The 21,278-nt window shown below is 36.9% G+C and overlaps 1 protein-coding gene across 1 annotated transcript in view; it reads left to right on the top strand.

Moving 5' to 3' along the window:
* The window catches only part of FAM135A (family with sequence similarity 135 member A), a 119,002-nt gene that overhangs the window by 38,988 nt on the left and 58,736 nt on the right, over positions 1-21,278 (top strand). The window contains exons 5-9 of the mRNA XM_045294379.1: positions 14,547-14,686; positions 14,789-14,859; positions 16,029-16,202; positions 19,596-19,722; positions 20,428-20,581. Coding sequence (XP_045150314.1) covers positions 14,547-14,686; positions 14,789-14,859; positions 16,029-16,202; positions 19,596-19,722; positions 20,428-20,581 — 666 coding nt within the window. The remainder of the gene's footprint in view (positions 1-14,546; positions 14,687-14,788; positions 14,860-16,028; positions 16,203-19,595; positions 19,723-20,427; positions 20,582-21,278) is intronic.

Genomic DNA, 21,278 nt, shown 5'->3' with positions numbered 1-21,278 from the left:
TAATAAAATGATTAAATAAAAATAAATAAATAAATGATAAGTATTGAAAATAAATAAATAAAATTTCCCAGAAGACCCTTGAATGTATTAAGGAAATCCGCCTGCTAGGGCTTATATATCTAAGCTTATGAACTAGCTAAATCTGGACAATGTTTGAATAAAGACATAAAGTAGTTTCGAGTCTTACGCTGCCTTCACTAGCTAAGTGTAGCTTAAGGAGATCATTCTGTCCCTTTGGGCTTATCTTTCCTTTCCTCATCAGTAAAATGGAAATAACTCCCATCTTAATATGTTTATAAAAACTAAATTAGAAAATGTTTAAAAACGTAATAATAGTTCCTTAGTTAAGTGATGAGGAAACATTGGTTTCCTTCTTCCCGTCTCCTCTCTTTATGCCTTAAATAGCCCCAAATTAGCAGTTGAAACTGGGCAGACTTACGTGTCTCAGAACCTGCTTGATTTCAGGAAAGCCTACGAGGAAAGAAATAGACTGACAGCCATTGATGTGTCTTTCAAGTCTTAGTTCTCAAGTGTTATTCATGGTTGAAAATGGAATGGGGCTGGTTTTATACCTCCATTAGGCCTTTCTCCCCCAGCCAGATGGAACACATATGCCCAAACTCGTCTGTTAGTGATATAGACCATCAAGCAAGGCTTTGTAGCAAACCACTGTTGCATTTGCTTCTTGGTCAAATAATTTGAACTATCAGAGCCTTAGTGTCTATGAAATGGGTGTATTAATCCTGGCCCTGTAGAGTAGCCAGAAATTTTAGTAATGGTTCAGCACAGTGCTTGGCGTGTCATAAATGTTGTATATGGGGAAGCTTGGGAGTATTTCAAAAATTGCGGGAAAATTCCATTGTTTTTCAATTCTATTTTTTGAAGCTCCCTCATTAGATGGTAGCTAGTGAGACTGCCATTTATGAGGAAGACAAAAGGGAAATGAACAAAAATGCAAACAATATGTGTAGAGAAGGTCTTACTACTGAAACTATATATATTCTCCACTTTGATATGTTTCACAGCTGGTTAAGTAATCAACTCAGGTTTAAAAGAGATTTCCACTTTTTGCATTTGCTTTTTCTAAGTCCATCCCTCTGACCTAGATGAATATGTTGGCATGTATGTGTATTGAGTTTTTTCTACATGCCACCACCTGGCTTAAAAATATTTTTAAAAGACGGGAAGTAAGGGACATCCAAGTAAAGCAGGGTTGTTCTGCTTGCTTTGCCTGGTCAGTTGGCTGCCTTTATAATAAACCCTATGTGTGTTTTGAAGTGATGCTAGCAGAATCATGTCTTCCACAGACCAGTTTCTTTAGTCTTTGCCCAGTCATCAACATTTTAGAGCCTTCCTTTGAAAGCCCCTGGAATGCTGGGATCCTTTTGCTGTATTGTTCTGATTGTTCATGATGTGGTTATCTGCATGCTTCACTGTAATTCCCACCCTTCTCCCTGTAGATTTTATTTTATTTATTTATTTTTAGCATTTTATTAGGGGCTCATACAACTGTTATCCCAATCCATACACAAATCAATTGTGTAAAACGCATTTGTACATCGTTTCTCAAAATATTTTCTCTCCATTCAAACCACCGACATCAGGTCCTCATTTTTCCCCTCCCTCCCCGCTCCCCCCTCCCGCATGAGCCCTTGATAGTTTATAAATGGGTATTTTGTCATATCTTGCCCTGTCCGACGTCTCCCTTCATCCACTTTTCGGTTGTCTGTCCCCCAGGGAGGAGGTCACACACAGTTCCATGTAATCGGTTCCCTCTTTCCTACCCATTCTCCCTCCACCCTCCCTGTTTTGCCACTCACACCACTGGTCGTCCTACAGGGCTCATCTGTCCTGGCTCCCTGTAGATTTTATAAGGCCACATTCATTTCCTCCCATCCAACGTCCCTCATCTGTGATGTATGTGCTCCCTTCCTCCACCTCTTCTTTGTTAAACCATTCCAAATCCCTTGGGCCGTTCCACGTTTCCTCTCTGTGCTGTCACAACATTTCCTGCATACTTCTTCCAGCTCGTACAAGGTTAAAAAAACATTGGAATTGGAATTCTAAAATGATTAAACATTGCATCATCAAAGAGCAGTGCTTAAAAATTACATATATGTAAGTCATATATATGTCACTAATCTATTATGGTTGTCAATAAGTGAATAATCTCAATAGACATGGTAGAAAATTCACCATAACGTTTAAACAATTTTGGACTGAACTTTGCATAGATTTGAAACTGTAGTCCATTTGATATTATGAACTCCATTTTGCTTTCTGTAGATCAAACAGCATCTTTCTGTTACTGCCTTTGGTTTTTTACCTAGATTTAGGATATACTACTAATTATATTGCCAGGTGGCACTGGCTTCTTGGCAGACAGGTCCTCAAAAAGATCTTCTGCTTCTGTATTTTGGTCACTTATTTGAGCCACCCTATCTTGTTTCTTCATAAAAACTGAAATTGTTGTCTCTGAGACATTGTGGTGGTGTTGTATTTGCATTAAATTGGTAATTGTAAAAAAAGTTAGCATGAATCTAATCCCCAAAATGCGGAGATTGATTCAGTCTTCACTATTTCACCCTGCCCACTGCCCCTAGCATACAGTCCCTGAGGAGCTACTTAAGAGTTCACAAGTTAAAAGGACACCATACATCAGATTACCAATTAGGCAGACGCCAGTCACAGGTTTAGAGACTCTGCAAGAGACTCTTGGGTGTTATACCTAATACTTCTGACTGCTGTTCACCAAGTCAAGGCTAGTTTCCCCACTACCCCTTCAGGATACCAGTTGAAAGTTCAGGAGTCTGTAGAACACCCTTGTTTTCTGACTTAATAGCTCCCATTACTCCTTTGGTTTTGTTAATTTACTGAAATGACTCAGAACTCACCAAGAATATACCATACTCATACTTATTACATAACAAAAAGATACAAGTCTGAGAGAATTCCTGAGTGTATGTCCCAAGTACCATGGTGCCCTCCCTCCCAAGAGCACATGTTCTCATCATCTATGAAGCTCTCTGATCCTTGTATTCAGGATTTTGATTGGCCAACCTTGCATAGTAGGCTAAAACATGCCTCCCGAAGCTAATTGTTAGTGACCTTCCAGGTGAAAATTTTCAGGGCCAACTTCCACTCACCAACACAAATTTCCCATGTGTAGCCTTGAAATCCTAGACTAAGGCACCACAATAATTACTTCTCAAGAGCCAAGGATAAATGCCACCTTATTTAAAGTGCTGCTTGAGTCTTTACTCCACAGAGATGGCCTCCCTTTTGAAGCATCCTTCCATCTTCTTCCAGATTGGCTTTAGGCAAGTTTTGCATGAAATTGGAAGTTGAGAGACAGGAGTTTGACTGGTTTTTCTCAATTCATTTGTGGCTAACAGAGTGAAACCAGGATAGACTGGAATTTGCAAAATGTGGGTTTAAGAGAACAATAAGCAGAACTGTAAAAATGATGGTCAAAACCTGATAATGGGAGACTTGAAAGATCTAGTGAGTCCTTTCAGGACCATGATATAGGAGATTGGATTATTGCCAGGACTATGGAGAGGGACATACATTTTAAAATGGCATAATCAATATCATCTTTGAGCAGAAGCCTCTTTCCATCTCTGCTGGTCAGGAAATTTGGCTGCTATATTATGGGCACACTGCTCTTGTTTCTAAGACAGAGAGTAAGTCTCTAGCAGGGTCTTTCCCATAATTTTCTTTATTTCTGTTACTGTTCCAGGAACTCGTATGTTGCAAAATTCTGGCCCATTGAGATTTTGCTTCATTGGCCAAGCCATGAGTGAACAGGATTGAAATAAGGGATAAAGTAAAGGTCGTTTTCAGGTCAGCTGTGAAAATTGGGTCCCCCAGCCCCAAGTGCAATTATCAGGTAACCTTAGCCCCTCTCAACCCCACCCCTGCTACCAAAAAAAAAAAAAAATCAAGGCTTTTTCTCTAAATTAAGTTACCGTGAAAGTAAAACACTCATTCTTAATGAGGCCTTGTTCACACCCATCAGGCAGTCACTCCGTGGGAGAAAGATGGAGCAGTGTTTGGTGGAATTGTATAGTCTCAGCAAGCTTGTAGAACTGTTGTACTCTGCCCGGTAGGGTTGCTATGAGTCTGGGTTGGAATTGACTCACTGGCTGTGGGTGTGGGGTTTTGTTTTTTGTGGGGAGGGGTTGTGGGTTAGGGCATTCAGACAATAGGCTTCAGGCTTTTTCTGAAGTTAGACATTTCCTCCAAGTAGAAATGTTATTAGGATATTGAGCCAGAGGAAAACCAGAATAAACAGTAAAAAATTGATTTCAGAAAAAACTGAAATAATTGCAAAATCAAGAGTGTAAATATCAAACACTAGTATAATCAAAGAGATGTGAATTGTTGTGTCCACAAAATAAGAGTGTAGGGTGCCTTATATGGATAACAGTGGAAGCCCAAAATCCTTTTGCAGGCTCCACACATGGGTGAAGCCTCCAGTGAATCCCCTCTGACCAAGTGGAGGAATGTGAACAGCCTTGTTATCAGACAGAGAGCAATGTAAAGTTGATTATGGCGGACATAGTTAGGTTTAAGTGTAATATCTTATCACTGGATCTCCCATTTGACCCATTTTAAAGTAGTTTCAGTTTTTTTAAAAAGTGAAGTGGGGATACATGTGAATTAAACTCATTGTAAACCCTCTCTAACCATAGAGCAGCTATGAATAACGCTGCTATCATGCAGAATGTACTGGAAAATGGATCATTGTAGATGCAGTTAGGTTAAAATTTATCTCCATTTTGATTCATTTAAAATTTCTTCTGGCTTTTAAATGAGGTTTTTATTTGTTTTACCTTGTTATAATAGTTTTTTGATAATATTTTTCTGTAAATGAAATCCAGAATAGGTAAATCTATAGAGATAGTAACTGGATTAATGAATGGCTCCTTGGGGGAATGGCAGGAGAGGTTGGGGAGAAATGGGAAGCTAATAACGAGTATAAGAACAAAGAAAATGTTCCAAAATTGATTGAAATTCTAAAACCAAATGATTGTACAACTCTTCTTGATATGATTGAGTTCCTGAATTGTATGACTTGAATTATACGTCAATAAAACTGTTTAAGAAAAAGAGTAGGATACTTTTAAATATATCAAAAAAGAACTACTAGGGGGAGCGGGGAGTGAGGAGAAAAATGAAGACCTAATGCCGGGGGCTTAAGTGGAGAGCAAATGTTTTGAGAATGATGAGGGCAATGAATGTACAAATGCGCTTTACACAATTGATGTATGTATGGATTATGATAAGAGTTGTATGAGCCCCTAATAACATGATTAAATAAATAAATAAAAGAATTATTATTTTAAAAAAGAACTAGAGATTTTAAAATATCATTAAAAATTTTAAGTAGTGCAGTATGAGGTTTGAAATAAAAAAACTAAAACTCAACTGTCATTTTCAAAGAAAATTGAGAAGAGATTGTCGAAATAACAGAATTTGATTCAGAATAACAATTTAAAAAATCTAGAGATGTTACTGTGAAGTTTCAGAAAATCAAGAGATTTAAAATTTTTCCAGGGATGGGAGGGGAAGGTGGTAGTAATAAAAATAGATCAGAAGAAGTGGGAAGGGGGGATTGAAAATTGAACTGACATTTCGGTCAATCCTGAATGGCAGGAGACAATAGAGCAACTTGAAATTCTGAAAGAAAATAGTTTTACCTTGAAATTCTAAAACCAAATTAACTTACTCAACAAAACGATTTGTCAAGGGTAAGATTATCACAATAAAAAACATTTGAGGGGGCTCGGGCGCGCCCCCCGCCCGCCCCGGGCAAAAAAAAAAAACAAAACATTTGAGACATGCAAGGATTCACAAACTTTACCTCCTCCCACAAAACATTTCCAAAAAAAGTTACTTGAAAATATACTACCAGAAAATACTGTATTTCTGGGAGAATAATAGGAGTGGATGAATTAGAAATATTCTGGATAAACTTGAGTAGAAATAACACATTTTTTTCGGTCAACAAATAACAGGAGAGTATTCGGAATCTTCAAGAAAATCAAACATAGCTTACAAGCAGTGTGGCACAAATTTTAACCAAGATAGGATGAATTTTTAAAAGATATTATTAGGATTAGAAACATTCTAATATTTTTGGTTAAGGGCTTATCACACTGTAGCTGTATTGAATTAACTTCAATGTCTCCAAATACCTTAGCCTTTCCAGAATAATTCTTGTTATGTGGTGTATTATTTTTGTCTCCTACAGAGTGACTGTGATGGGTTTGACTTGCTAACCTTTTGGTTAGCAGTCTACCACCTGCCCCAAAGAGCCACTGGGGGTCCCTTAGGCTCTCCGCTCCTGTGAAGATTTAGTCTCAGAATCCTGTGAAGATTTAGTCTCAGAAATCCTATGTGGAATCACTGAGTTGAAATCTATTCAGTGCCAGTGGATTTGATTTGGGAAAGGGAGGCGGGGCAGTTGGGTAACGTTTGTTCCTTTTGAAAATTTTTTTTGGGGGCGGGTGTAGTCTTCTCATTTAGATGGTAGATCATGTTTACTGGTTCTCTTAGGTTTGTTGAGCTCAATTGGCTGGTTCTCTTTACTGGTTATATGCAAGCTGCTTATTTTTTGGTTGTTTTGGTCTCAACTCCCATGTTATAAACTGTCTTCAGAAATTTAGTAGAACTTTGTTGTCCATACATGACTAAAAGGAGATAGCTCCAAAGTTCATTGGTGCGCCATGTTTCTTGAGCTTCCCAGGGTGATTGAGATGTTTGACTTATAGTCCACTGATATGGCCCTTCTAGTTATCATCCTTTATGGGATATAATTTTAGACTTCATATGCCTATGGTTATAATACCATTTTGGAGGGTATTATCTGCTCACAAGCAGAAATTGGATGAGATTAAGTTCTAATCTTAGAGGGTGTGAATAGGGCCACACTCTTTATTTAATGGCTGACCTAGTTACCGTTACTTGATACTACGGTTTCCTGCCTGTGGACGCCTCGGAGAATGCATCCTTAGAGTTAACCACACCCCCATGCCCAGCCCACTGCCATCCTGTCTAAGTTGGAGACTCCTAAAGAGCCCCGCACAGCTGCTGAACCTCTTCATCGGAGGGTTGAGCTTTGAAACAACATGTGAGTGTGTGGAGCCATTGTGAGCAACGGGGAACGCTCAGGGACCATGTGGTCATGAGAGAGCCACACACCCAGCGCTCCAGGGCCTGTGGGTTTGTCACTGACTCCCTGTGGAGGGGGTGGATGCAGCCATGAACGCAAGGCCACACAAGGGGAAAGGAAGAGTTAAGGAACCGATCAGGTTGTCTCCTGGGAGGACTTCAAAGACCAGGTGCCCCTTTAATGCTGGAAAAGATCTGTTGTTGGCATCAAAGGAAACACTGAAGAGCACCACCCACGAGATTATTTTGAGCAATATGGGAAATTGAAGTGCTTGAAGTCATGACTGATAGAGGCAGTGGCAAGAAGAGAGGCTCTGCTTGTGTGACTATTGAGGACCATGGCTCCGTCCTGTGAATGGCCACCACTGTGAAGTAAGGAAAGCCTGTCGAAGCAAGATATGGCCAGTGCCTCTTCCAGCTAAAGTGGTCAAGCAGTTCTAGAAACTTCGGTGGTGGGGAAGGAGGTACTTTTGGTGGGAATGACAACATTGGTCAGGGTGGAAACTTCAGTGGACGTGGTTGGTGACTTTGATGGCAGTGGTGGCTAGGACAGCTGTGGGGATGATTATAATGGATTTGGTAATAATTGAAGCCATTTTCGAGTTGGCGGATGCTAGAATGGTTTTTGGCAGTTACAACCATCGCTCTTCCAGTTTTGGACCACTGAAGGGAGGAAACTGGAGGCAGAATCTTTGGCAGTGTCCCTGGTAGAGGTCAGTACTTTGCCAAACCACAAAACCAAGGTGGCTATGGAGAGTGTGTGTCCTGCCTCCAGGGAGAAAAAGAGGAGTTCCAAGAATCCTCAGGCAAAGGCCATGCCAGATTCATAGGCTAGACTCCACTTCTTCACTCAAGTTGACAGGAGATTATGTAACTGCCACAAAGGTGAAGGATTAATTTGATTATACTATAGATACACAATGCAACTTCCACCAAAAAACCTTTCCCTGTGTGGGTCCAGTAAGAAGGTGGAAGAAAATAATGATAGAACTCTCCTGGGAGTAGTTGTGAACAGATTCCCTGCGATACCATCCTACTGAGTTTAAAATGAGCACTTTGAGGAGAAAAGATCTCATCACTGGCAAGAGTCCGGACCCAGCATCTGACTTGCTCCTGCCTGACCTTCGGGTTTTGCACTGAGCAGCACTCAACACCACATGAGACATTTCTTCAAATTTTTTAGTTTTTATGAGATATTGCAGCAATTCATAGCACCCAGAAACATGAGGCAATACAGTCAAAGAATAAGTGGAGGGAAATGGAGCCCAATAACATGCAAGAGTTGGACATTTGGGGCATTATCAATCCCTAGCTCCTTGGGACTGCTGTTTGTTGTTAGATGACATCTAATCAGTTAGAACCCATAGCAGCCTTACTCATAACAGAATGAAACACTGCTCGGTCCTGCATCATCATCACAATTGTTCCTATGCTTGAGGCCATTGTTGTAGTCACTGTGTCACTCCATCTTGTTGAGGACCTTCCTCTTTTACACTGCCTCTCTAGTTTACCAAGTAATCATGATATCTTTCTTCCGGGATTGGTCTCTCCTGACACACGTCCAAAGTACATCAAAGTCTCACCACCCTTGCCTCTAAAGAACATACTGTATGTACTTCTTCCCAGGCAAATTAGTTCATTCTTTTGACAGTTCATGGTATTTTGAATATTCTTCACCAGCATCACAATGCAATGGATCAGTTCATCTTCAGCCTTTCTTATTCAGTGTCTAACTTTCACATGAATATGAGGCAGTGGGAAAATGCCATAGCTTAGGTCAGGGGTACCTTAGTCCTAAACTTGCTTTTCAACACTTTAAAGGTCTTTTACAGCTGATGTATCTGGTAGTTACATAATCTGGTGTCAATTTGAGGACTAAGAGTGTAGGGGTGGAGTCTAGCCTGTCGATCAGGTTATAGCCAATGAGGCCTCTGTGTGGGCGTAGCCTTCTCCTGAGGATTCTGGGAACTCCTGTATTTCCTCCTTGGAGGTGGGAGACACTTTCTCACCTTAATCCTGTAAGACATTTTTGAGGAGAAGCTACGTGAAGCTACCCTGAGGGAGTTAAGAGTTTTGAAGCTGAAGGAACCGTGTGGAGACCCCTGCCAGTGCTGAGATGCTTGCAACGTCACTGGATCCACAAGACTTCCAACCCACTGGCCTGTGATCTTCCTGCTTCAGCATCATTGCATGTGTTTCGTGGGTCTGAAGAGGACTTTATAGATTGGTATCGGACATATGGTTTCATATTGGACTTATGGTCTTGATCTGGACTGGGCTGGGATGTTTTCTCAATATTCAATTGCTCTTGTATATAAAGCTGTTTCTTATACACATATGAGTGTCTATGAATTTGTTTCTCTACTCTATCTGACTAACACAGTACCTGACACAATACATCCTTTGACTGCTGCTTCCTTGAGCATTGATTGTGAATCCAAGCAAGATGAATCCTTGACAACTTCAATCTTTCATCTTTTCTCCCTTTGTCATATTACTTATTGGTCCAGTCGTGAGGACTTTTGGTCAGTGAGTTGTAATCCATACTGACGGCTGCAATCCTTGATCTTCATCAGCAAGTGCCTCATAGCCTCCTATGTCAGGTTGTTAATAAAAGGTCCTTCAATCTTGATGTCACATTCTTCATGTAATCCAACTTGGGACTAGTCTGATATTCTTTGAAAAGATAATTTCTAAAGGAATCTTCTAAACTCGTATCTATCGGTCTCTTGTATCGAACTGATCAGATTTTTAATGTCAACAGCTGTGAGGAGCTAAGATTTTACTTTGTATATTGTTGAAAATGGTTCTCTGTGCTCTCTGTTTCTGTACACTTTGTAAACAGGCACTGGAAGCTTTCTGTTCCACATTACCTCGTCAAGGATATTTGTAGAGTGAATAACTTTGAAAGAGAGATTGTGTTTTGATGTGGGGTTAGTAGTAGTTTTATTTTTTCTCTAGTATAAAATGTCTCCCTTCCATGGATAGATTGAATAGGTTTCTTTATATTTCTCTAAAAATTTGGGTTTTCCTAAGCTCCTCAGCAATAACTAAAAACTTCTGTATGTATTTTATCCACCTAGGCCTGCCTCCATGTCACTCTGTGGGAGTTGGGGGGAAAAAACACTGATAATAAACATGATGCTCATGCTGTGATTAATAAAATCCTTTTTCATTTCTGCTAATATCTGTGAAACTATGGCAAATTTGTTTGTTAGCTTGCAATTAACGTAAAATCTTTAGATGTAATAGTTGCTGAAACATAAAAGAAGATTCTTGTCTATCTGCTTCCAAGAAGATATTAATATAGCCCCCAGCCTTCTAGAACTGAGTACAGAGAGAATTTTGAGGATCTCTGCATTCAGTATTTAATATGCATATACTCAGAAACTTATGTTTTCAGTCTCGTCAGGTGACTTCCATTTATCGGGTCCACTATTTTACCTTCTCTGGGAGTAAATCCCTCGACTTCCACTAGGATGAAGGAGAGGCAGTCACATGTTATGGAGTAGAAGACATGGAGGTGTTTGTTGATAGCCCACCTCAGCAAAGCATTATTGTTTAAATTATTTAATCACCAGCACTTCATTATTAACAATGCATTTTTATCTATTGTTAATTATTTTTCTTCTCTGCCAAGGCTGTCTTCCCCCTCATTGCTATTAGAATATAAATTCCATGAATCAAGATATTTTTATTTTACTCTAGGACCCTGGTGGCATAGTGGCTCCTAACTGCTAGGTCCCCAATTCAAAATGACCAGCTACTCCTTGAGAGAAAGGCAAGGTTTTCTACTCCTCTGTTGGAACCCTTGTGGTGTAGTAGTTAAGTGTAGGGCTGCAGTCCGCATGGTCCACATTACAAAACCACCAGCAGCTCCATGGGAGAAAGACGGCTTTCTACTCCTGTAAACCGTTACAGTCTCAGAAACCCACAGTTGGGTCGTTAGGAGTCACCATTGACTGGAAGGCAGTTAAACAGTGACAGTCTTGGAAATTCACAGGGACATTTCTGTTCTACCTGGCCACTATGAATAGAAATTGACTCGATGGTAGCGAGATTTTTGTTGTTTTATTAGGAGTTTGTTTATTTTACTATGCATTTCCTAACATCTAGAAAGTTGGCTTCACACATACTAGTACTCAGTAGACATTTGTTGCTTGGATATGTGAAGGAAATACTAGAAGGGAGTTATATATCTGTTTCCCATTGTTTGTGAATAAAATTAAGGAGCTATTTTTTTTGTGTGTGTAAGCCATTGCTATACCTTCAAAAAATTTTAAGTATTATTTTCAATCAAGAATATAGGTAACCGATATTGAAAATACAGTATTGTTAGTATTTGGAGATATTTTTATCCAGTGATAGAATCTTTTTTAGAGCATCCCTGAAGGCAATCTCTTACTTATGTTTGATTATTTCTAGCACTCAATGTTACTGAATATATTTTGTTGATAGAGCCCGTGGGTTTGCTGTAGAATTTTATGCAGGACATGGAATAAGGAAAAGAATCAACAAAGATCACAGTGCTACTGGGTGGCAGAGCCAGGATTTAAACCAACCCTGTTTGGTTCCAGAGTCTGCTGTAAGCCACCCTACTATGCTGCTGCTTGGATGAGAATGATCCAGTCAAAAGAGACTAAAAAGGAATGATTTGTGAGGTAGGAGCAAAACCCTAGAAAGCCAAATTAGTCTTTCAAGAAGCAAACTATCAAAGCTGATGATAGGACAAGTAAAATGATATCTGACCATTGACCATTAGATTTAACAAGTCATTATTAATATTGATAAGAGGAGTTACATGGTTCACAGTCTGGTTGGAATGTATTTTAATTATATGTAGCTGTATAAAAGTGTACTCCAAAACTTTATATCTTAAAACAACACTTATGATCTTGTACTTTCAGAAATGGTTTAGCTGGGGTCTCATGAAGTTGTCGCCAAATTATTTATCTTTTTTTTTTACTGTTTTATTGACATATATTTTGTGTATGATACCATTAAATGGTTTAAATATATTAAGAATTGTGCAATCCTAACCACAGTCATTGTTTCTCATTTTCTTCATTCTTATATCCATTGTTATTAGCTCCCCATTGCCTTCCAATCTCCCTTGTCATAACCCTACCCTAAGGATCTATTAAGCTACTTACTGTCTCTATAGATTTGCTTATTCTAGATTTCATGTAAAGAAAATCATATCCCCCCACCCAAAAAAAGACCCCTCAGAAGCAACAAAATAGAACACAAACGTCATTCCAAAAGAAAGCATAAAATAACAAACCCCTTAGATCAGTGGTTCTCAATCTGTGGGTCGTAACCCCTTTTAGGGTCGAATGACCCTTTGACAGGGGTCGCCCAATTCATCACAGTAGCAAAATTACAGTTATTAAATAGCAACGAAAATAATTTAATGGTTGAGGGGTCACCACCACATGAGGAACTGTATGAAAGGGTCGCGGCATTAGGAAGGTTGAGAACCACTGCCCTAGATTAAGTTTCAAATTGTCAAGGTGGGGGAAATGGTAAGATGTTGCACTTTGACTGAACTGTATTTGCAGTAGTACATTTTTCAGTGCACTCTAAGGACAAAACTCTTCAAGTATCTGGTTGATGGTGCTAAGGAGTTCATTGGAAACAGTCCATGTGGGGACTCTGCAAATGGCTTTTGGGTTTTCACTGTCATCTGTAGCCTTCTGCAAACTGGGTGCTCAGGATTTATGCCCTAATATAATTCCCTCGCCTGGTCTTAGATTTTATTTGCAATCCTTGGTTCACACAGCTGGCTTCTTTTGTATTAGCTTAGCTGATGCCTCACTTGTGTTGGCTTAGAAGACTGCTTTGTTTTAAGACAAAAGACCGCTGCCACTATTCTTTCTGATAGCCAGCAACCATCTGCTTCCTGCATCATACTTTGCTATAGCACATGTTTTCCATGATCTCATCATGAGGGCAGGTATAGAGCCAGGGCCAAATCATAAGAACTAACTCTTAAATTAGGGTTTATGATTAAGTTCAAACTCAGAATACATCATATATGTAAGGTGTAGACAGATACACTTGAGGCAGCATTATCAACTTCTTGAGAAAAAATGTAGATAACTTGCAAGAAACACTTGGTATTTTTCTAATAATCTTATCATTAACCTAACCAATGGTGTAGAATTTAAAATACTAGTGAGAAAGGGGAAAAAATATATATATATAGGAAAATTTATTAGACTAAAATACATGCTATTTTCACTTACACTGAGTAAAAATAAAATTTGTAGTCAAGTTATTACCAGAGATTCATTCATCCAACGTGCAACTGAGGCTGAAGGATCCATTTTCAAACCCACTCCCTTAGTTGTTGGCAGACCTCAGTTATTAAACATAAACCTTTATAGACTGCCCCGTGCCCTCAGGAGGTGATATTTGACTTCCCGCTGCGCATTAGTCTGGGAGTGAGCGAGCAAGAACAAGCATTATGGAAGATGCTAACCTACCATCACTCACTTCAGCTCTTAGTGGGAGTGATTTACACATGAATGTTAGTACCAGCAGGTGAGATTCATTGGGCACCACTTGGAGATTCACTACCACTAAGTGGCCTAAAAAGAGAATTGTAAGAGATGAATTAGAGGATCAAAACGTGTTGAAGAGTTTTGTCAAAAACAGGAAACAATCTTGAACCTCGAAAAAAGTTGTAAGTACAGTATAAAATATTTTCCCTAAGCCATTTAAGAGTGATTGGCCAATATGATATCCTATCTTCTCCAAATTCTTGACTATAAAGTCTCCAAACGAGAATAATTTCCTCTGTAACCCTAACATAACCATCAAAACCAGGAAATTAATATTGATACATTGCTATCTTCTCATTAGCTTCACTTGAATTTTATTAGTTGATCCAATAGTGTTACTTTATAGCAGAATATTCTAATTCTACATTATAATGAGTTGTATTTCTCTGTGATTGTTGGTAGGTTCTATTGAGTCTAACCTATGTACAACACACTACCCAGTCCTACGCCATCCTCATTCTTGTTGCTATGTTTGAATCCCTTATAGTAGCCAGTCGATCCTTCTTGTTAAGGGTCTCCTCTTTTACTGATCGTCTTGTCTATACTCTAACACATAAATTTTTTTTAAAATCTTGAACAGTTCCTCAGTCTTTGATTTTCGTGAAAACTGGTACTTGAAAACCACAGGCCTATTATTTTAAGTGGTTTAACCCTTTAGAGTTGTTTTAATAGTTCCATATAATAATAACGGCATTGGAGAAATAAAATTAAACTTGGCAGCAATTTAAAGTAATATCAATTGTTTACTTTGTATTATAGTTTGTCTTTTGCCTGTCAATTACATGTCTTAATCTGTTTTAGGTATGACTTTAGCTTTTCCAGCTTCCATTCATGGGTCTCTGATTTGCAGTAAAACCTTTCAAATTCTATACAAAAATGAGGAAGTTGTTTTAAATGATGTTATGATCTTCAAAGTTAAAATGTTGTTGGATGAAAAAAAGGTAAATATCTCTTTGTGTATATTTAGGTAAATATTTTATAATGTCTGAAGGTTTCTTTCTATAAATATTCAAAAAGTTTCTCATAGTGTAATTTATTTTCAGATTGAAGAAACACTTGAGGAAATCAATTTTATGTTATCCTTGGATCTACACTTCACAGTCGGAGATTATTCGTAAGTAGGGTTATCTGACAATTAAGTCTTTAGAGACCCATAACTGTATCCGCTAGTATTAGGTTCTCCATTTCTCAGAGGCAAGCCATCTCCTTCTTGTTCATTTTTAATGACTTCTGTCTTCTGGGGGACTTGCATGAACATGGCCTCTCTTCTGTGCCCATGTCCATTCCATAACCCTCAAACAGCCAATTCAGACAAATTGAAGAAATGTGAAACCCTTTGCTAAACTCTAGAAGTGAACTGTTGACATATTGCTGCCATGAGATATTTTAATATAATTGAACTTTCTTTATGTCGTTGGCTAATTCCTTAGTGGCTAACATTCTGACCTTTTTGGGTGAGAATATCCTGGTATTGAGATATATCAAGATTGATGCTCTTGGACTTGACAGTTGTCACCAGTACTTTCATTTCTAGAGTCTTCAGACTGGCTACCGTGAACTTGCCTACACACTTGGAAATAAAAGCATATAATTTAGGGCTATATTGTGCTTTTATTTGCTTAAAACAAGAATTGGCAATTCATTTAACTTTTGGAGTTTGATTTTTCCATTTCAAATGTAGTTCTAATACTATTTTTTGGAAATTATATATAAATTCAAACAGCATAAAGAATAGAGAAGCAATGACATTACTGAAGGTTTTCTTTAGTTGTTTTCCTTATTATCATTGAGGAATAAGAATTTTCTAGTACTTTTCTACATCTACCAGTTTTGGGGCGGGGCAGCATTTAATAACATCTCCATACATTAAAAAAAATTTGAAATATCTTTCGACATTTTTTAAACTAGGACTTGGTTTGCTTGACCTATGTTATACTCCCTCCGTGTAGTAAATGGTATACCATGTGGAGTAAAGTTTAGTATAATGTGCCTAAAGTATCAAACTGACTCATATTATAGTTGTGTTGTTGCAAAAAAAGTTTATAACTTGGACTAAAAAAACTATAGGTACCTCTGATTATTTACTTATTGTTAGATTTTTATATCTTATATAATCAAATCTGATCCTTGAAAAAATTACTCATTCCAAATTTTTAAAAATTAATTAAGTAACTAAATGTTTTGATGGTTTAAAATACTTGGCAAAAATATTTGTCTAAATATTCTAAATATAGCCTTTTCTAAATATTCCTACTTACATGCCAAATACATTACTTTTTATAGGGCAGATGATTTGAACACCTTGCAACTAATAAGTAGCCGAACATTGAAGCTGCACTTTAGCCTCCATAAAGGCCTTCATCATCATGTTAATGTTATGTTTGATTATTTCCACCTCTCTGTTGTATCTGTTACAGTCCATGCATCATTGGTTGCTCTACACCAGCCACTAATAAGGTAATTTTAACCAATGCTCTAGTGCTTAATAAGGCCTATCATTTTTATAGGGAAAAAGCGTGTGTGCTTTGATAAAGATAGCTAAAGTTGTAAGGAATTTCTTAATGTGTAATTATTTAATAAATACTTTTATACTAAAGTAGTAAAATAGTAAATTTAAGAGCATGAGAGCATTAGATTGCTAGCTTTTTATTACAGACATATTGAGCAAACTTTTGTCAATCCTAGAAAAATTGACCAAGCAAAATAATGCAATCCAGAATAACCATACAGGGTTGTTTATTGTATCCCTGTGTTTTTGTGTAGTAGACTGAAATTACTCATTAATTATCTAGAAAAGTATATTAATTTTTCTAGTTTTTCTTGGTCTCTGGGCTAACTTTATCTTAAATCTGTACTATACAGAGATTCTTGTTTTCTAATTGATTAATCAATTGTAAAGATTTTAATTTAAACTATTTAAACTATATCATGTACTATTTTAGCTTAAAAATAAAATATTCTGGATCACAATAAATACATTAGGGTGATTTTTTTCTTGTTTCTCACTTCCGTGGGGCGGTAGATTCTTTTATTAATGTAAGAATACATTTGCACAATTATGCCCTTATGTTATGGGCACTTTTAAAAAATCAGTAACTTAGGTGAAAAGACGCTTAATTAATTTGACATCTGAACTGTGTACTTTCTAATTGCAAATGGCTAATAAAATACTATGTTTGCTCTGTAAGGGATTTTATTAGCTTATGAAAACAGGTGAGTAGGTAAAATTGCCGACTGAAAGCCCTCAGTCTTTACAGAGATAATACAATTTGACCGATTGCTCACAAGTAACAGCCTCTGTGACATAGATCCGTACATTGTTTTAAAAACTGTAATCAAGAACCTCTTCCACTGTATTACCCACAGTCCCTTAAATAAAGGTCGTCTTGATAAAGAGCACAAGATGAGCAACAAGTTTGTTTCTCCTAATAGGTGGTTTTGCCTGTGTTATTCTCTAGTGAAATTAGTGTTAACTGGATATCAGAATATAACTATCAGAGAAGTAATATACCATATTTTATGTGAACTACACATTGAGTTTTAATACTAAATCTATTTCATAAAGAAATTTTTAGTATTTCATAAATTTTCTTTAGTTTCCTTAAGAATATTTAAGCTGCTTAAGCTATTCCTATTTTAAAACTCATATGACTAGCTATAGCACTGGCTTAGTTTCTATCCAGAAAATGTAGAAGGTAGCGCAGGTTATTAATGTTACATTTTAAAGCCCTGATATTTAGAGTAGTGATATTTACATCACTAATCCTAGTGAGTTAAATGTGTGCTTCCTCTTGCAATACAGCATTTTTTGCCACAGACTAGTAGGAGAAAAGGGCAGCTCACCTGCTAGAGACTGTTTACTGGAAGAAGACATTTTTGGCTCAGAATCAGAAGCCAAGAGGATTAACTGTTGGCTCTGGTTAGTGACTGGAGGGAAAAATGAGGTGCCTGCAACAGCTGAGGTTGCTGTTCTTTACTTAGCTGCCATGAGCTCTTACATCACCTCTCTTGCTGCTAGAACTCATGCAGGGGGGAAGCAGCCTCTTTCCCTGCCTTTCTTTGCCTTTAAATTAGAGATTGGTAAAGGGAAGCAAAGAAGGAATAAGAGAAAGCTTTTTGCTGATGGGGCTGGTAAAAGGGATCATGTTAAGGGTAATATTCCTCACTGCTTATGCTTTGACAAAGTTTTCCTGAAGTTTTGTTATAGGTGGGTTTAAAAAAATAATAATCACAAAGTTTATTGAGTTCATGAGAATGTACTTCACAGAGTGATCTTAGTAAACATTCTCTGTAAAGACTTAAGAATTTAATTGGTTCTTTTCACTATAGGTGGAGATATATATGGATATTTCTAAATACAATGAAAATGTTAATTTATAATTTTATTTTTAAATGTTATTTTTTATTTAACGTTTCTGTGACCAACCTAACTATAGATATTAAATCAATTATTTGAAATAAATGGATTAGGACATCTTTCTTTGCTTTTTATCTGATCTACTTTTTTTTGTAGGGTGGTATAGTGGTATGTGTGGGGCTGTGTACCGTACCACAAGGTCAGCAGTTTGAAACTACGAGCCACTCCACAGGAGAAAGACTGGGGCTCTCCACTCCCGTAAAGTACTAAGAGTCTCGGAAACTCAACAGGGGCAGTTCTACCCTGTCCTGTAGGCTTGCTAGGAGTCAGAATCTATTTGGGTTTTTCTATTTTTTTCCTAAATTTTTTAAAAGCACAACTTGTTTTTTGGACTCATCTGAAAGGCACATTGTAGCAAGTGGAATTTACCATGACTTGTGACTCCCTTTGCTGATATATATGTTTTTTATTTTTGCAAAGTAAATTGATTTTTGTACATGAAAGCTGCGCTCTGCTTATGGCAAAAATGATTTACTGTTCTGCCTCTTTCCTTTTGCCAAACTGTTAAATAGTCCAAATGCTTTGGCCTTCTTAAAATCACCAGTGCTTTCTCTAAGTATAATCATGTTTATGTTTACATATTCAATCACAAATATTATTTACTCTATGAAATTTGTAGAATACTGAACGTAATATTACATGAGTCTATAGGCAATACAAATGTTTAAGCACTAGATTCTTAATCAAAAGGTTTGTAGTTTGAACCCCCACACAAAGGTGCCTTGGAAGACAGGCCTAGTTTTGTGTTTCCAGAAAGATTCAGCCTTAAAAACCCCTTGGAGCAGCTCTGCCCTGCACACACCGAGACTCCCGAGACTCCCGGGGTTGGAATTGCCTCAAAGTCGCCTACAAGGAACGATACAGTGTATTCTTCATATTAATAGAAGTAGTTAATGAAAATGTGATTGACATGGTACCTTAAAGCATGTCAAGATTATTTTAAGAAAGATTATCTTAATAGAATTCAGGGCCTTTTAATGAAGAGAATTGAGAGAAGTAAATATTTTTGAGAAGTGGAGATATCAGGTTGATTTTGTTTCTTCTGCATTTATTGCTGTAATAGCATGCATATTTAGCTTCTTTAAACTGGGGAACCAGTCTGACAGATGAGTATTTCTAAATTAAATCTTCATTTATCATTTAGGCACTTTGGATTCCACCAGATCTTATCTTTAGAAATTCCCTGAATCCCAACCATAGAAAAGCAATCTCACGTATTTCTAAGTCTGAAATTTTTATAGTCATTATGTCTCTTCCTAATAATTCAGATTATTAAAGGAAAATTTATAAAATTATAATGATGCGTTAGAACTCATAACCTTGCATATTCTTTGCTCTGTATTTTCTTCTTATAAGATTTTCTTTAGTAAATATTCACCTTAAGTTCAAGTAGACTATTAATGACAACAGCACCTTAATATTTATTCCTCCAGCTTTCCTCGTCCTGTGAAAACTACTTGGTTAAACAGAAATGTACCAGCACAAAACCGAGATTCTCTGATTCCTACTCTGGAAAGTGTGGTCTTTGGGATTAACTACAGCAAACAATTATCACCAGATGTAAGAACTAAAAATGTTTATCTTTCTTATTCCAAATGAAATATGTTTAACAGTTTTATCTTTGTATACGATATTCTTTTTATTAATTATTTGAGCCCAACAATGTATTGATCTAATATTACATGATTTTAACAAATAGGTAGTTCTAGTTGTTTATTATGAAAATAACCTGATACTCTATAAGATTTTATCATTTTTCATGCAGAGATCTCTGATGACTGTGCCTTTTTAACTTGATACTGTCACCTCATACTCCCTTAACAGAATTATTATAATCGGTTACCATGGTTGAGACCTACCCAGATGTGGTATAATTGCAGCCATTATTCCCCAGGGGGAAGAAAAGGAGGGTAGGGGTTTTACTGTAAAAGCATATAGAGATGTATGTGTTCTTGAGGTGAAATGTAGTTTGATTTTCAAATTATTAACCATCATAATTATTAATCATCATAATTATTAATCATCATAATTTAGTATACTTGTTTCAAAAAAAATCTTCCATTACTGAAATTACTAGTGTATTTTATATGTTTACATTATTTGTATGAACAAGATTAACTCAAACCTTTTGCTGATTAATTTTATGTTTTAGAATAACTAAAATAAAAAATGTTTGAGGTTTTTTTTAAATTTTTCTAAATTAGAAGTATAATACTTTAAGATTGTTGGTTACTAACACTGTACCTAAAATCTGTTCTTTCTTAGGGATGCAGTTTCATTATTGCAGACTCCTTCCTACATCATGCTTATAATTTTCATTATACTCTTTGTGCCACTTTGCTGCTAGCTTTCAAAGGATTGCACAGCTACTTCCTTACGGTAACAGAAGAGATTCCCTCTTGTCAGAAACTAGAGCTGGGTATGTCAAAAGTAGCTAGATTATCCTGTAGTTCAGTTCGTTCTCTTCATTCTTACAGTGTAGTTTTCTCTGCTAATTCTTTAGTGTTTATTTGCTTTCTTCTACTTCTTTCTCAATCCCATCTTTTTCAAACCTTGATAATCATTTTCTTTGTTTGAAAATACTTTCAATAACATTGAGAAATAACTTCTTGGTGCCATCTGTGAAATGAGACCTTTTATAGATATTTTTAAAACATGTTTGTCAACATAGTTACTCCTCTTACAGTGTAATCAGAAAACACACTAGGAAGCAAATAATTATCTACAGAATTCTGAGAAGTTAAATTAATCCCCAAATATTTAAGAGCCTATCCATATTGTATTTAATAATTTTATATACAATTGCCTTTAAGTGATCTATTCCTTTATTTCACTTTGGAGAGTGATAGCTTTTAATAAAAAACACCAAGGTTGACTTTTAGTCAAAAAATAATATTGCTCCTATGTATTTTAGTACATAATAAAATTATTTTGCTGTGGGTTTGTATGCCACCTATGTTTTGTAAGGTACACCTGTAGATGTGTCATTTTACAGAGGATAAATAATTGGAATTGCCCAATGAGTTTTCATTTAGACTTTGTATGATAGTTTTTTAGGCTTTTCTTCTTTAATATTATCTAACAGCTCATCCAAATAACCTCTATATTTGAATAGT

Source organism: Echinops telfairi, unplaced genomic scaffold (assembly GCF_000313985.2).
Source record: "Echinops telfairi isolate 266 unplaced genomic scaffold, ASM31398v2 ScPeMD7_3533;HRSCAF=4204_0, whole genome shotgun sequence".
NCBI lineage: Eukaryota > Metazoa > Chordata > Mammalia > Afrosoricida > Tenrecidae > Echinops > Echinops telfairi.
Note: the sequence above shows the minus strand (reverse complement) of the source record. Positions and strands in the feature narration are given on the sequence as shown.